The 14,438-nt window shown below is 39.0% G+C and overlaps 1 protein-coding gene across 1 annotated transcript; it reads left to right on the forward strand.

Annotated features, from left to right (window-relative positions):
- Positions 1-1,615: 1,615 nt before the first annotated feature.
- LOC139730036 (solute carrier organic anion transporter family member 4C1-like) lies at positions 1,616-11,938 on the forward strand. Its single transcript, XM_071640952.1, has 10 exons — positions 1,616-1,846; positions 3,884-4,355; positions 5,015-5,111; positions 6,019-6,140; positions 6,909-7,169; positions 7,919-8,117; positions 8,524-8,683; positions 9,234-9,427; positions 10,984-11,048; positions 11,733-11,938. The coding sequence occupies exons 1-10, from the start codon at positions 1,616-1,618 to the stop codon at positions 11,936-11,938; spliced, it is 2,007 nt and encodes a 668-aa protein (XP_071497053.1).
- The last annotated feature ends 2,500 nt before the right edge of the window (positions 11,939-14,438 follow it).

Consider the following 14,438-nt stretch of genomic DNA (forward strand, 5'->3'; position numbering starts at 1 on the left):
CCTTTCATATTTCATAATTGTACATTACTAATGTAAGGTGTTGTATTTGTTATTGTTTTTTGCAAGTCTACATGAATGCATACCTGCTGTGCAAAGGCCTACATGCATAAAAGTTTTCATGCACACTTTTGATTATTGATATGGACGAATTTACCAACGATATGGTAATAGGAATCATTATATAAATCTTTTTTTTAAGCAAAAATCCCCAAAGGTACATGCTATGCAATTCTTAAAATTTCCAAGGATATTTCCTTTTTGATGTTAGTCTAATTTACTTTTCACATTTATGTCTAACAAGATAAAAGTAAAACAAGACATTTCGATAAAACGTCTCCTCGGCACTAAACTTAACGATTATTGTTATCATCCTTTTTTTTAATGATGAGTTAAATCTTAAACTTGCTATCGGGTACATGAGCTGTGTGTGAATGCTGCATAACATTTCTTTCTGGATCTTTACCTAACCTTGCTATCAAGTAATCTGTCTATATGTGGCTTGGCGACAGTTTGAGGGAAAAAAAGAAAGAAAATGGCAGTTGCGTGATTGACCTCCAGTAAAAGTATCAACATATCAGGACCTTCGTTGTGTCTCCAAAGAAAATCGCATTTGATCCTCCTATAGGATAGAGCATGCGATTTTAACGTATCAAGAAATCATGCGTACATGTAGGGGCCTATAAATGCGAGTACTCAAACAGACTTGCATTTTTTTAGTATGTATAACATTGAGAAAGAGAGAGAGAGAGAGAGAGAGAGAGAGAGAGAGATAAGGGAGTGATACTCTACATGATGGCATCACAGTATTACAATCAATGACAATTGTGTGTCTTACATAAGCACGGAAATGTGTCACTGAACACATACACAAAAAAAAAGTATGTTATCCTTGATCACTGTTACATTGCTGGCTTGAATAGAACGTCTCTGGGAAAGCAAGACAATTCGGTACGGGAAATCCTTCAATAACTTTTTCAGAACCTTTGTATAACAGTCTATTTCTTGTGTACCAAGCTCACAGTAGCAGACACCTCTGTCTCAATAGAGAAAGCGCCCTACGTAGTGGCTCGCCAGTTACTATAGTCGGAGTCGATCAGACGGACAAACTTGCCACATATTTAGAATCGCCCTGGTAATAGTGGTTTAGACATGAACTGATTATTTCACTTTTATAAAGACTGATGTTAGATAGATATTGTGTTCGGAGTCTGATATAGTATAACGTGTTCGGGTTGAATTTCAACAGTCCCCCTTTATGTCCGAAATGTTCTGGTGATGTTTCTTTTTTTTCCCCGAAGGTTCGTCATCAGGAAGGTTCGCTCTCCGGAAGGTTCGTTATCCCGAAGGTTCGTTATTCCAAAGGTTCGTAACACCGAAACACACAAATTCCCTATACCTAGATATTCGTTAATTTGAAATGGGAATAGTGTTTGCTAATCCGAATATTATGTAATTGTTTGCGGTGTTATTCCGAAGATTCATCAACTCGAAAATGACTAACGAACCTCCGGAATAAGGAAATGTAACCGAATTGCCATACCACCCTTCGCCAATTTCACACCTGCCTATCTCATATTCTACTAGGTGATCTTAGATATAGTTGTCTCGCTACGCTATGGATGATGGACGTTTCGCTGAAGAGGGGAGCAATAATCCCGTAAAAACTCTCGATGAAACTCGACGTGATGGCGAGAAGTGCAACGCTGTACTCGACGATGCCCATGTCGATGTCGACACACGGGATCTGTCTTGCGGTTGGTTCGGATGTCGGCCAAAGTGCGTGCAAAAATCATGCAACAAGGCATCAGCTCTTCTGGCGGTGATGTCTTGCGGCGCAATTTTTCAGGTAGGTCTGATTAGTATGTATTTGACAGGCACTAGTATCTATTTAGGCCCCCATTTTACATAACGGAAACCCTTGAAAAACCACTAAAACACCCAAAGTGTGCAAGCTCCCACAGCAGTCTAAGACCAGATAAAGACATTGTCAATACAGAATGGCTAAAAAAAAATAGAAAACTTAACAAATCATTGAAATACAAAAGGTTATTTTCCAGCACATTTTTCAGAGATCTATACCAGGTGTATACCATGTCAGATCCTGATGATTAGAGAACGTTCATTGAGAGACCAATAAGACTTGAGGGATCACTGAAAGACCATCTGACATCATACTCTCTGAGAACTTTACGAGACCAATCAAGATCTCTGAGAGACTAGTTTTTTAATAATTCCTCAGTGATGTCTGACGGATCATAAAATGGACAAAGTATAATTGTATAGTAATAATTGTAAAAATCCTTGTAACTCACTTATTCTGTTTCGTATTTCTGTGAACACACAGTGGAAATGATTTCAAATCAATGAATCAATCAATCTGTCAATAATCCTTAGTGTTCTTCTCAAAAAGCGGCAGTTTTTGATGGACTGTCGAAAAATAATTGAAGGACTAGTAGATATCCTTGAGCGCTCGTTGAGAAATTGCTGAAAGACCACTAAAAGACCATTTCATAAAAGATTGCAAAAGATTACGTTGAACCATTTTTTAAAACATGGAAATACATTGAAACCACGAAAATCACTGAGAGATCACTTCTCTCATAATTATGATACCTCGAAGATCTTTGAAAGTTCAAGGAAAGATCACTGAGGGATCTTCAAATGTTTACAGCCTTCCAGTGGTTTTTCAGAAGTCGTGCTGTATGTGGAACTTGGTGTTTAACTCACCGTTGCGGGGCACAAGATAATTATGAAAGCTTATTCTTCGTTTTTTCCTTGGGGCGCAGGACATACACGCAATGATAAAGTTCATCTCTCTATCATAACAGCTAATCGTTTTTGTACAAGTCCCCGCTCTAGTGTTTCGTAAAAGTTGTAAATTTACCTCGTTAACAAATTGAAAATGAAACTCGATTCCAATATGTCTCATTACATTTTCGATATCCTACGCTGCTAAAGTAAAAAAAAAATACATGGAGTTTTCACTTTAAAGAGATGAAAAATTGTGCGGCAAATAACGCCCTTTAATACCTCACTGTCTCAACTTTTTTTTTCAGCCCGAAGCTCCTACAAATCATTTAGAGACCCATAGTTATATCCCACATGTACATTGTATCTAAAGTCCACCTACAAGAGTTTCGCTGCCCGGCGGTTGAGAAGCAGGACTTTAGACTATACACACATAAAATTAATGTTTTAACAATAAACATCATACATCCTTGAGCAACGACCAGAACCCCTAATGTGTTTAAGCTCTAAAATGGAACATATAGACCAGTTCAAAAGCATTTTAACTCATTGAAGTGATCTTACTTGTATCAAAATACTGCCAACATCTCTCCTTAATCACGTTAATATTTGACAAATAGTTGATAATAACTTTGATAGAAAGAACCACATAATAGTGCCACTGGCTCTTTCTCCAAGCACGTATGCATGATTGTCCTGAAGAGTTATATATATTGGTTGAAGGGATAACCCGCGAATTGGCACCACAGATATCATGAAAGCAAGGTTCACATCATGAGTTCGACACCCACGAGTCACCTAGTCCATGAATCATACAGCCACGAGTTATGCAGCCAACGAGTCACACATCCAACGAATTCGACACATAAGGCCCATAAGACCTGCACGAGACAAACAAGACCCATGAGTTCGACACGTTAATAGCAAACGAGGCCCAATTAAGAGCTCGACACTCAGCAAACAAGGCCCAAGAGACCGACACATCAGGCTCCGTGATGTAATATCAAACTAGTTGACAGTTTTTGCCTCGAGTCTAACTCGTGGACCTTTTTTGCTTAGTGTCGAACTCGTGGGTGTTGGTCTCGTGGGATGACCGTCATAGCATTGCCAACCCGTTCTCTCTTCTTTTTATCAGGGAATGTTTGTTACAGGTCTCATTCCAAGCTCTCTCACGTCCCTCGAGCGACGATTTCAGCTGTCGAGCCAGCAGACGGGTCTACTCTACAGCATCTATGACATCGTCAACGTGATCCTCGTCGTGTTCGTCGCCTACATTGGTGGGCGTGGTCACAAACTCCGCTGGATGTCGTTCGGATGCATACTGGTTGGTGTCGCATCATTTCTTTTCGCTCTGCCGCACTTCACCACTGAAGCCTACTCTTACGCCGACCTTGAAACCGGTTCAGTTTGCAGAATCACTGACAACGGGACTAGCGACCAATGTATGGAAACTGACGAGGGTTCAAAGGTCAAGGCCTTGTCTAACTATTACTACCTGTTTGTAGTAGCCATGTTGATCGCATCCGTTGGTTCTGTGCCGTACTTTTCTTTGGGTATACCGACCTTGGACGAGTCCGTTTCAGATGCTAACTTTGGAGTGTATTTCGGTACGAACATAGCAAGGCTGCTTTATTTCTGATAATTATGATTTCAAATCCTAGTAATGCTACTGCTAATGTAACATCTATTAATTTGCACACGTAAAGATCTAACGGAATTAATGGATGCGTTTCATAAAAGGGAAACATTTTAGGTAATGTTGTTTGAAGTAGAGTGGATATCATCGATATTGCCAGGGAACAAGATATCAAAATATTGGATAGATAGACCGACGAAGAACGAGCAAAGGGCAAGAAAAAGTATCAGCTCCATAACAATTACGTATTTTATCTTGTGCAAGGTTCCATCACTTTCCTTATCCTGAGATAAAATTGTGGGGTTGTTGTTGTTGTTGTTGTTGTTGTTGTTGTTGTTGTTGTTTTGTCCTCAACCATTAGTTGTGCTGAAGATGCCGGGAGGGGGTTGCAATAAAAAAAGGGGGGTTAGAAATAATCAATGATTTCTTCATTCTCCTAATATTTGTCCATAGATCTATAGTAGATTTTTTTTCAATATATACACTGTTATGTATTACCATTACCACATGTTTTGACACGCCCTATAGTATATAGGCCTACCCCATGATTTTAAGTTATATATATATATATATATATATATATATATTCATATATTTCTTTATAATAACAAGTTTATATCTCCCACGCAGGTATATTCTATGCGTTTTACTTCCTCGGGCCGGCCATGGGTTACTTCCTGTCTGGTGTTTTCCTGGACATGTTCACAGAGCTAGAGATACCAGAGGGGTAAGGACTGGCCATTGGACGTTATTTTGTGACTAGGTCATGCAATGAAAATCTGCCAGGCAAAACATTTTGTTCTACTTCAGTGATGCCGATGGACTAATCTTTAAAACCTACATTTACTCTGGTAGTTGAAGATTATACCCCTTTACATAGACCTCAATACTATTTCAGGCTTCGGTAGAAAAGAAATGAGTTGCATTGCCTTTATCTGACCTCATATCGAAGAGATCAAATGAATTCGTAAGAGTAGTGTTATGATGAGTGAGGAAAAAGATTAAATATGTCATGAAATGAACAAGTAACTATGATTCCATAACTATTGCATTGACATGAATTTTTATGTTTGAGTAACAATGACTGAATTAAGAAATGTTCGATTGATTTAACTTGAACGGTACATGATACGAGACTCATATCCACACCCATAATGTGTCATTATGTATTCTCTTTCATTGTTTTCTTTTTAGTATAAAACATAATGAAAAAGCTTCCACAGATGAGACATCACAGAGTATAAAGTCTGTACATGAAAATTTTTGTGTGAACTTGGTGGGCCTGGTGTGCAAAGTACATTTATCACGTGTTTATGGTCATATCATACTCTTGTCTGGAATGAGTCTTTCATAGTTTATTTCAAAATGCAATTGTAGCGTATTATGCCTTCTTATTTTGACGTAACAATACTGCCAGTGCCTAACAAGACCTTATGCGACTGGATTGATAATGCACTTTCCCCCATAGCAGGCGGATTGAATAAAAACGCAACTTAAAAGGTAAAGGGCTACAGTGCTTTCGGGGAAAATCGTGAATTCTAACTCGCGACAGAATGACCAAAATAATGATACGTTTATCACCTTGCAAAGATATTTCAGGTTTGCAACATAATAATTTTTCACTTCTGTATCAGAGCGAATCTATCACCAGAAGACCCCGGATGGGTCGGCGCCTGGTGGATCGGGTTCTTGGTGTGCGGCGTTCCCATGGTGATCGTCGCCATACTCCTCAGCTTGTTTCCGTCGGAACTTCCAAGTAAGCCTTTTTAGCATTAGATCCCATATCACGTAGTGGTCCAGGAGAACGATACTATTTTGAGAGAAAGTGTCTGACATTTACTTTGATTAATCAGGGAGGTACTTGAGAAGTCTCACCTCCCTGGAGTAATTGACAGCTTATTCACCCAAATTTTTATCCACATTGGCTCCAAAAAACATTTTGGTTCTGTTATACGGTGCATAAGTCGTGTTCAATTTGAAGCAACTGAAGGAGTGGCACCTGGGTCCCATTTCATAAAAGATGATAGGATGGCAACTCTTGCTGGAATGGCAACTTCCCATAGGAACAGCCAATCAGGAAGCTGGACTCTTGTCATTACCATGACAATTGCCATCCAGCAGGAGTTGCTCTCATATCCACTTTTTATGAAATGGGGCCCTGATCTGTGGAATGCTCCCTTAACTTGCCTAAACTGAGGGAAGTAATAGCAATCTGACCAATCTAAAGTCTGAAAGTCAATAATGAAAGATTGCTCGATCATATTCTCTTGAATGGCTAGATACTTCCTCTAAAGATATCTTTAAAACAACTGGGGGGGGTATATCTGTGTAATGCAGTGTTTAACACCATGATCGAAAGATGTAACAAAGCAACCTGTGCTGAAGCTTCTTTCACTGCTGTCTTTACTATTCCCTGATGTTATCAATAATATTGTCATTCCAGTTATTGTTAGTACCATCATTATTATCATTGATAATACGATCATTATCACTATTTTGCATAATCTATTTGTTATGCACATAGCTACAGCCGCAATCCGCGCAGAGAAATCCAATCAATCTCATAGAAACTCTGGATTCCTGGAAACCACTCAGCCCGGGTTCGGCGAGAAGCCCGGGGATTTCCCGAAGGCAGTCAGATACCTGCTGGTCAACCCTACATTCGTTTTCACCTGCCTGTCCGGTGTTAGCGACGCCTTCTTCGGGAATGCGGTGGGAGCTTTCTTGCCGAAGCTGTACGTCAACCAGTTCGGTACTTCTACTAGCATGGCCAATGTGTTCGCAGGTAACGGCCACAGAGAAACATTTTCCGTGCATCTGTATGTTAATGTTAAAGTCACAATAAAATGATGATAAAGTACTGATTCATTGTGTTTAATATTCCGAGTAAGACCTTACCTAACCTGTTAATCTGTAAGATACTAATAAGTATTGTTGGGCGAATTGGATGGATTTTGTGGAGGAAATCATCAGAAGGAATTTAACTAAGGACTACCCTGCCTGGTTAAACAGGATATTCCTTATCATTAATTTATCAATTTTCTAATATTTACAACTTGGTAGGAAATCATTGATCTCTGGGGGAAAAAACCGAACAAATAAACGATTGGCTGGTCGTCAAGTCGCCTGCAGTAAGTAATCTCGCCTCTCTGATCGGTTGTATCTCGGAAGATTGTCGTCTGTTTGTGCTATCGCAGTGGCGGATCCAGAGGGGGGCGCACCGGGCGCGCGCCCCTCTTTATTTTTTGTTAAAACAAAAGAAATAAAAAGGAAAAAATGGGGGGGGGGCGTGCGCCCCCTATAATTTTGTAAAGGCGCCTCCCCTTTACGGAATTTCTGGATCCGCCCCTGTATCGATATAATCGTATTAGCCCTTGACGATTAATTGCTCGTCATCAAGGTGTCTGCTACAAAAAGTATCGCCGTGATGATCGTCGATCGGCAAGAGAATACGATCTTACCAATAGGTGGGATAGTTTATATAGGGCCTTGAGTGGCACACTTACTCAGACGTTGAATCGTCTTCTTCGACAGGTATTGCCGTACTGGTCGGAGGAATCTCTGGGGCCGCGATCGGTGGCATCCTCCTGCGACGGCTGGAATTGAAGGTCCGCGGACTCCTGAAGATGACCCTCGTTGGAAACTTCGTCACGTGTATGTTCGTCGTCTGCGCCATGCTCTACTGCCCTCAGGGTCGTATCGCTGGGGTGACCGCCCCTTACAACGGCACAGAGTAAGGGATTTCCCTCTCCCTCTCATTCTTAATTGTATGTTCCTTATAGTATCCCTGATGAGGAAGACATCACTTCATAAAACTTCCAGTCAATGTAGAAATTATGAATTACCTTATCTGAAAGTATAAATGTGCTGGTGTATTTGACGTTAGTGGCGGTCTACTCAACTGATCATGAGGAAAAGTCAGTTTCGTAGAACATAGAAAATAGGCAATATTATATTAATCAGCAGTGGCGTAACGCCATAGACCTACAAATTGGAGTGATAATATCTACATTAACTGTCCTTCTTCATCATTCTCTTTTTCCTTACTCTTCGCATTTTTCTCCTATCTACATCTTTGTTCCTCCTCATCCTCCTCAATTTCCCAAGATGTTAACAAGTTTTTAATCATCTTTCCCCAGAATAGCATCGTCCATAGACGTGAACCTGACACAGGCGTGCAATCAGAATTGTCAATGCGCAGTGGATAAATATATTCCAGTCTGCGCACAGACGGAGAATGGTCCCATAGAATACTTCTCTCCATGCCACGCTGGATGTTCGCTGGATACCGGAAATGGGGTAAGGGTCAACGGTAAACATAGTCCCTGTAACCCTGGAAAAAGACCCATGGGTCTTTCTCCAGGGCAGACGGAGTGGGCCTATGAGTAATTGATCTATTAGACATGTTATTCAAGTTAATTCAAATATTACATCAAGAGTTTAGGTGTCTATTGAGCCTTGAATTTCGGCGTGCTTAATTGAGATATTGTTTAAATTGTAGATTACAACAATAACTATTTTCATGAAAATATATTCAGCAAACACGTCATGCTTGTGATAAAAGCCAATTACATTAGTCAATATAACGTCGGAGCTAGGGGTTTTGAAGAGCCCTGAAGAAATTGATATTGTTAAGCAACGACATCACGACGAATGCAATCTAAAAACAACAACCACAAAAACAACCAAAATTAGGAAACGTTGTATTTCACGTGCAAACGAATGTCTTTGCATTTATATCTCGTATCATTGCTTCACAAATACAGGCAAGTATGATGAGGCAAAAGTTTCCTCTGCACAATCATGAACAATTAATTTTCGCATTTGATGCACTATCCATCAATCGTAGACATTCGGTGACTGTAGCTGCCTCCAAGATGCGGGTTCGTCTCCGTGGGTCACTGACGGGCTGACGACCGTATCTGGTCGTTGCCAACCGCCAAGAGACTGCAGCTACTATCCGCACATTGTTACATTTCTCTTCATATTCATCGCCATAGCAACATTCTCATCCTTTGTTTCGACAATCAAGGTCTTACTGAGGTAATGCCCACAGATCTTCCTGCTTTGCCATTCATATACATGTACATGGATTTCTTAAAGTTTGTTTTAAAGTTGGTTGTCCCCTTATGCTCGCTCATGAAAATACCATGTTGTTATTCAGAGGAAGATACTCCACACAATATTTCCGATATTTTGGGACGTTAATACCAAGTAGCACCTTACTACATGGAAGTACCAAATTTGCATTTCACTATGTTCACAAGGGAATGATAAGGTAATAATTGATACTCCTCAATTATTACCACGGGAAAGCACCATACATTTATAACCACAGGGAACTATTAAAAACAACAATAATACACAAACCCATTACAGATTTGTTCGTTATTCCACATTGTGAGGTCCGAGCTCTATCTGGTTTCATCCATTGTCAATCGCTTGTTATTGTACAACTAATACACATCATCTAGGGCTGTAGTAAGAATTGCCCACACAAACAGGTACTTTTGCAACACATCCAAGGCGATGGCCGACAGTTTTAAAGATGTCTAGTGTGGGAAATTTTGGTACCCTGCAGGAACGGCGCAGTGTTTTCAAAAGTGTGGGGGCCCACTTCCGGGTTTCATGAGCTAACAAAGTGATGACACCTTATGTATTCCTTTGTATGGTGCACAAAAAGTGTGGGGGCCCGAGCCCCCACGGCCCCCTTTGCTGCGCCGGCCCTGCCCTGTTCGAACAAAATGATGTGTATAATTTGTTTTATAAAGTGGTACAGATCCTTTGTCGTTTGATTAATCACCATCATTTCAAAGTCTATTTCATATTACCACATCTACATCTAACTTAGATCCAACGATAGATAAAAGCGGATGGCCAGTAACTGATCAGTGGTAATCAGTGGGAATGCTGGGGGACGATTGTTCCAATCCTTGTGGGATTCATTTAAGAGTATAAAATTATTATGTATATCTATTGTTGTGTGAAAATTATTTGCTTCGGAACGGTCTCATATTCAAGTAATGTGCACTTTAATGCCCCGTCACTGTACAGGCATGCTAGCCTGAAACCATTAAATTGCACATTACTTAAATATGAGACCATTCTGAAGCAAATAATTTTCACACAATAGATCTATAATGTACTCTCAAATCAATCTCACAAGAATTGGAACAATCACCCTCCCGCATTCCCACTGATTCCCACTGATCAGTTACTAGCCATCCTCTTTAAACCAGGCAAGATAGTAAAAATGGATTCTACTTCAAGTGTCTGGTCTACATGTAAATCTACATATTTTTTTTTTAATGTTTACCTAGCTTTATCAACAGGATAACCCATCATAAACTTGTAAATTAATGTGATAGGCACCAAAATACCTATAAACTGTGATTTAAAACTCCAACGTCGCGACGTGAGAGAGCTAAAAACTGGTCATAATGAGCAAGAGTACGTGTTAGGTAAAATGCCTGGTCATGTAAACACTCGCAATAAATTATTTGATTAGGATCTGAGTCATCATTCTATACTATTTTTCAACATACATGTATTACCTTATAACTCCGTTTGTTGGTTTGTTTGTTTTAAATCAATCATAGTTGTGTGCCGGAGACGCAACGCTCAATGTCTCTTGGTTTGAACAGTCTCATTAGCCGACTGCTAGGTAAGTATACACCTGCCACAGGCACAGCAGAATGAAATGTTAAGTTTGTGTGATGGATGTGTGATATTCCTTTTGAGTGTCAAACACTATGTAGTTTTGAAACTGTAACGTGGTGTAACTGGCGTGGTACGTAAATCGGTGTGGAGACGTGGCTGATAGCTGAGAGTAGGCCCTTTATACCATACATGGCGGTCAACAAATTTATTACCTGTTGAATTCTCATCAATTTCCTAGTTCAGATTGCCGAGTTTATTTAGTTTTTATTTTGTGACTCACTCATATTATTTAGGACTGTATGATAATATTTTGTAATATAAATAAATCAGATTTTTTTAATGCAAACGTATTTAAATACTATAATTTATGTTCTATTTTGTGTTGCATCTTATTTGACTGAATAATGTTATCTTTATTTTACCATGTATGCATAATTGTCGCAATTCAGCTACTCAGCTGTGAAGATGATTGAATAAACATGGATTGAATTGAATTAAATTGAATTATCAGTATGCGTAATAAAAAAAAAAACGCGTTTTAGGGCAGCATTCAAGTGTATTTGTTTACAAACATGGGGCTTAAAAGAGGATGATCTTTTTAAAAGCAGGTATCCTCCTAAAATGAAAAAGACATGACTTCTTCAGTTCACTTTTGACACGAGTTGTGATGCCTATTCCCAAAACTTAGGTGCCATTCCAGGACCTATCATCTTCGGAGCAGTCATCGACGGAGCATGCTTAGTGTGGCAGCAGACGTGTGGTACCAGGGGCTCCTGCTGGATCTACGACACACGGAGCCTTGCACTGAGACTAGCAGCAATAACCTTGGTCTCTAGAATATTCTCTTGCCTTTGCAACATCGTTGCTATGGTTCTATACAAACCAATGTCTTGAGATGTCAAAAAGTATCCTGCTACGGATTTACAGGGATACAGTTGAGATGGGGCTTCAGGTTTCCGATATATTTTTTAAATGATTTTTTAGATAATAAGAAACATCTTATGAAAGAGGAAAGAGCAGATAATTCTAAGAGGAATGCAAAGTTTATTTGGTGAAATTGGTTTAGAAATGGCTGAGATTTTCAAAACAAAGCGATTTTAATACAAGGTGGGACCCACCTTTTAGTAGGATCGTATTTGTTTCACTTTGTGTTTGGGTATCTCAGCCATTTCAAAACGATTTTCATCAAATAAACTTTGAATTTCCCTTAGATTTGTATGCTCTTAAATGTTTCATAAAGTGTCTTCTAAGTACATTGTATCTCGCAAAATGTTAAAAGCTGCATCCTCATCTCAACCAATACTATACCCTCCCTTTAAAGGCAGTGTTTACCACTGGGAACAGTGATTTTAAAAAATGTTTGAGTTATGATATCTGATGCACATATGTGTTGGTCAGTTGTATCAAAAAACATCTTACCATATAAAACGTTTACAATAAAGCCCAAGACGTAAGGGGATATCACTACAGGTACAGTGTATTTTCCTCAGACAATACTTAATACTGATCATACTGATTAACATTTTTCACATTGGTTGTTCTATCTCCAACTCACATTTTAGAACTACATCTTGAAGCACTAAAGCTGAATTTTTGTTTCATCTGCAAATGGTAAATAATGAATTTAATAGCACACACAAGTTGATGGGAGGGATGGAGTACACACTGTACCCTAAAAACTGCCATTTTCTGAATTTTGGTCACAAAACTTTGTCAAGGAATGGCTTTGATACATACTTTAATAATGTACTACTTGAATCCAGATTAAAATGCGTAGCAAAACTTTGAGCGTAGCAACACAAGAATTGTGTGCATGAGTACTAGCAGGAGAATTCATGAAGGATGAGAGACAGAGGGAGGGAGAGAAGTTAAGAGATCACATAAAACAAAAATGGTGTGATAATGGTCTCTTCTTTTGCTTCAAGAATACATGTACCTCACACTTCAAAATCAACTAGTTACGGTTGAAACTCACTAGCATGAGGCATTAACCTTTCTCTTCTTTTGTTTTTTTTTTGTGAGTGACCAACTGACCAACTGTGCAAGGCTGAAACAAAAACTGGTGGTCGGTTAAGTGGTTTCAAAGACCGAGTGACCATCACCTCTGGCATTATACTCAAACTGAATGAGAACACATTCTAGCCAGCATGGGTATGACTACATGTACATGTACACGTTGTATCTTATAGATGTCAGCATTTTTTAAAAAAATATATTATATACATGTACTGTATATGCAGTGCACTCCCATTAATGAACATGGTTATAACGAAATTCCAGTTACAATGAAGAAAAAATTCAGGCCGAAACAATAATGATTATCCACCCTATGTGTTTTTATTGTTTATCTGTTCGGTTTTAAAGAAATTTTGATATAACGAACGAAAACTGCCGGTCCCAAGGATTTCGTTATAGCGGGAGTCCACTGTACTAAACTGGAAACGGTAGAAACATGAATGAAACATAGTCAAGAGCAATGGCTAGAATAAAGAGACATTGTCTACATGAAAGGAGTGATGTAATTTTCTCATTTATTTCAACTTGATACAGTGACAAGTTTGTGTCTGTGTTTTACAACACTTCAGTTTGTATATCAATTACACTGTATTCAATTGCCCATTTTTTATACATGTACAATGTGTAAAAGTTTCCTTTTTCTTTTCTCAATTTCTCATCCAGCCGCTATAATGCTTTGGCAACAAAAGTGGTATGACAAACCAGATATTTTGGACTAATGGGAAGAAAGAGAAAAGGGGATGAAATACATACTAGCTGTAGTAATTTTCCTCGAGAAATGTACCCAGATTAATCAGACTGTAAAGTCATAATTTGAAGGGTTTTAAGGTTACACACTGTACATGAAAACTCCTTATAACATGCTACTTAGAACCTCTGAAATTTCCTTGTTATATTGTGTATCTCGTAACATCGGGATAAAAATAAAAGAGTATAAAGGAATGGAACCGAACCTTCAAAACAACCTAGTCATATCAGTTACAGTCAACCACCCCAAAGTCAACATTGCACAAGCCAAAAAGTTGGCTGAGCGGACAAAAATTCTATGCCAGGAATGGATAATTTAACATATGATTTTTTACAAATCAAAATTCACATAAGTAAAATAATTTTGCCCAGTCCCATTGGCTTCAACTCTGGCGAAGTTGACCGCAGTTCGCCTTATCTGACCTCTTTTTAACGAGGGTTCCACAGTATCCCAAAGGTAGCAAAGGTGTCTTCTTTCTGCCCCACCCCCATCTGATATACCGCGTACCAGAGTCATACTATGAACCTCCGAAACATTTGAACAGTATATCAGTGTGTTTATACACCTCTAACATACCAGTCAGCCATATTCAACTTATACTCTCATTAGTAATCAGTCATGCTTTTTTCA

This window comes from Diadema antillarum, unplaced genomic scaffold (assembly GCF_040938485.1).
Source record: "Diadema antillarum isolate AM-2024a unplaced genomic scaffold, OU_Dant_1.0 seq00000286_RagTag, whole genome shotgun sequence".
Classification (NCBI taxonomy): Eukaryota; Metazoa; Echinodermata; class Echinoidea; order Diadematoida; family Diadematidae; genus Diadema; species Diadema antillarum.

Bases quoted from the DNA above. Each gene is read 5' to 3' on its own strand.
- LOC139730036 (XM_071640952.1), top strand. From the start codon at position 1,616: ATGGATGATGGACGTTTCGCTGAAGAGGGGAGCAATAATCCCGTAAAA. The intron at 4,356-5,014 runs GTACGAACATAG...TCTCCCACGCAG, and splicing joins TAACTTTGGAGTGTATTTCG to GTATATTCTATGCGTTTTAC. The intron at 9,428-10,983 runs GTAATGCCCACA...AATCAATCATAG, and splicing joins ACAATCAAGGTCTTACTGAG to TTGTGTGCCGGAGACGCAAC.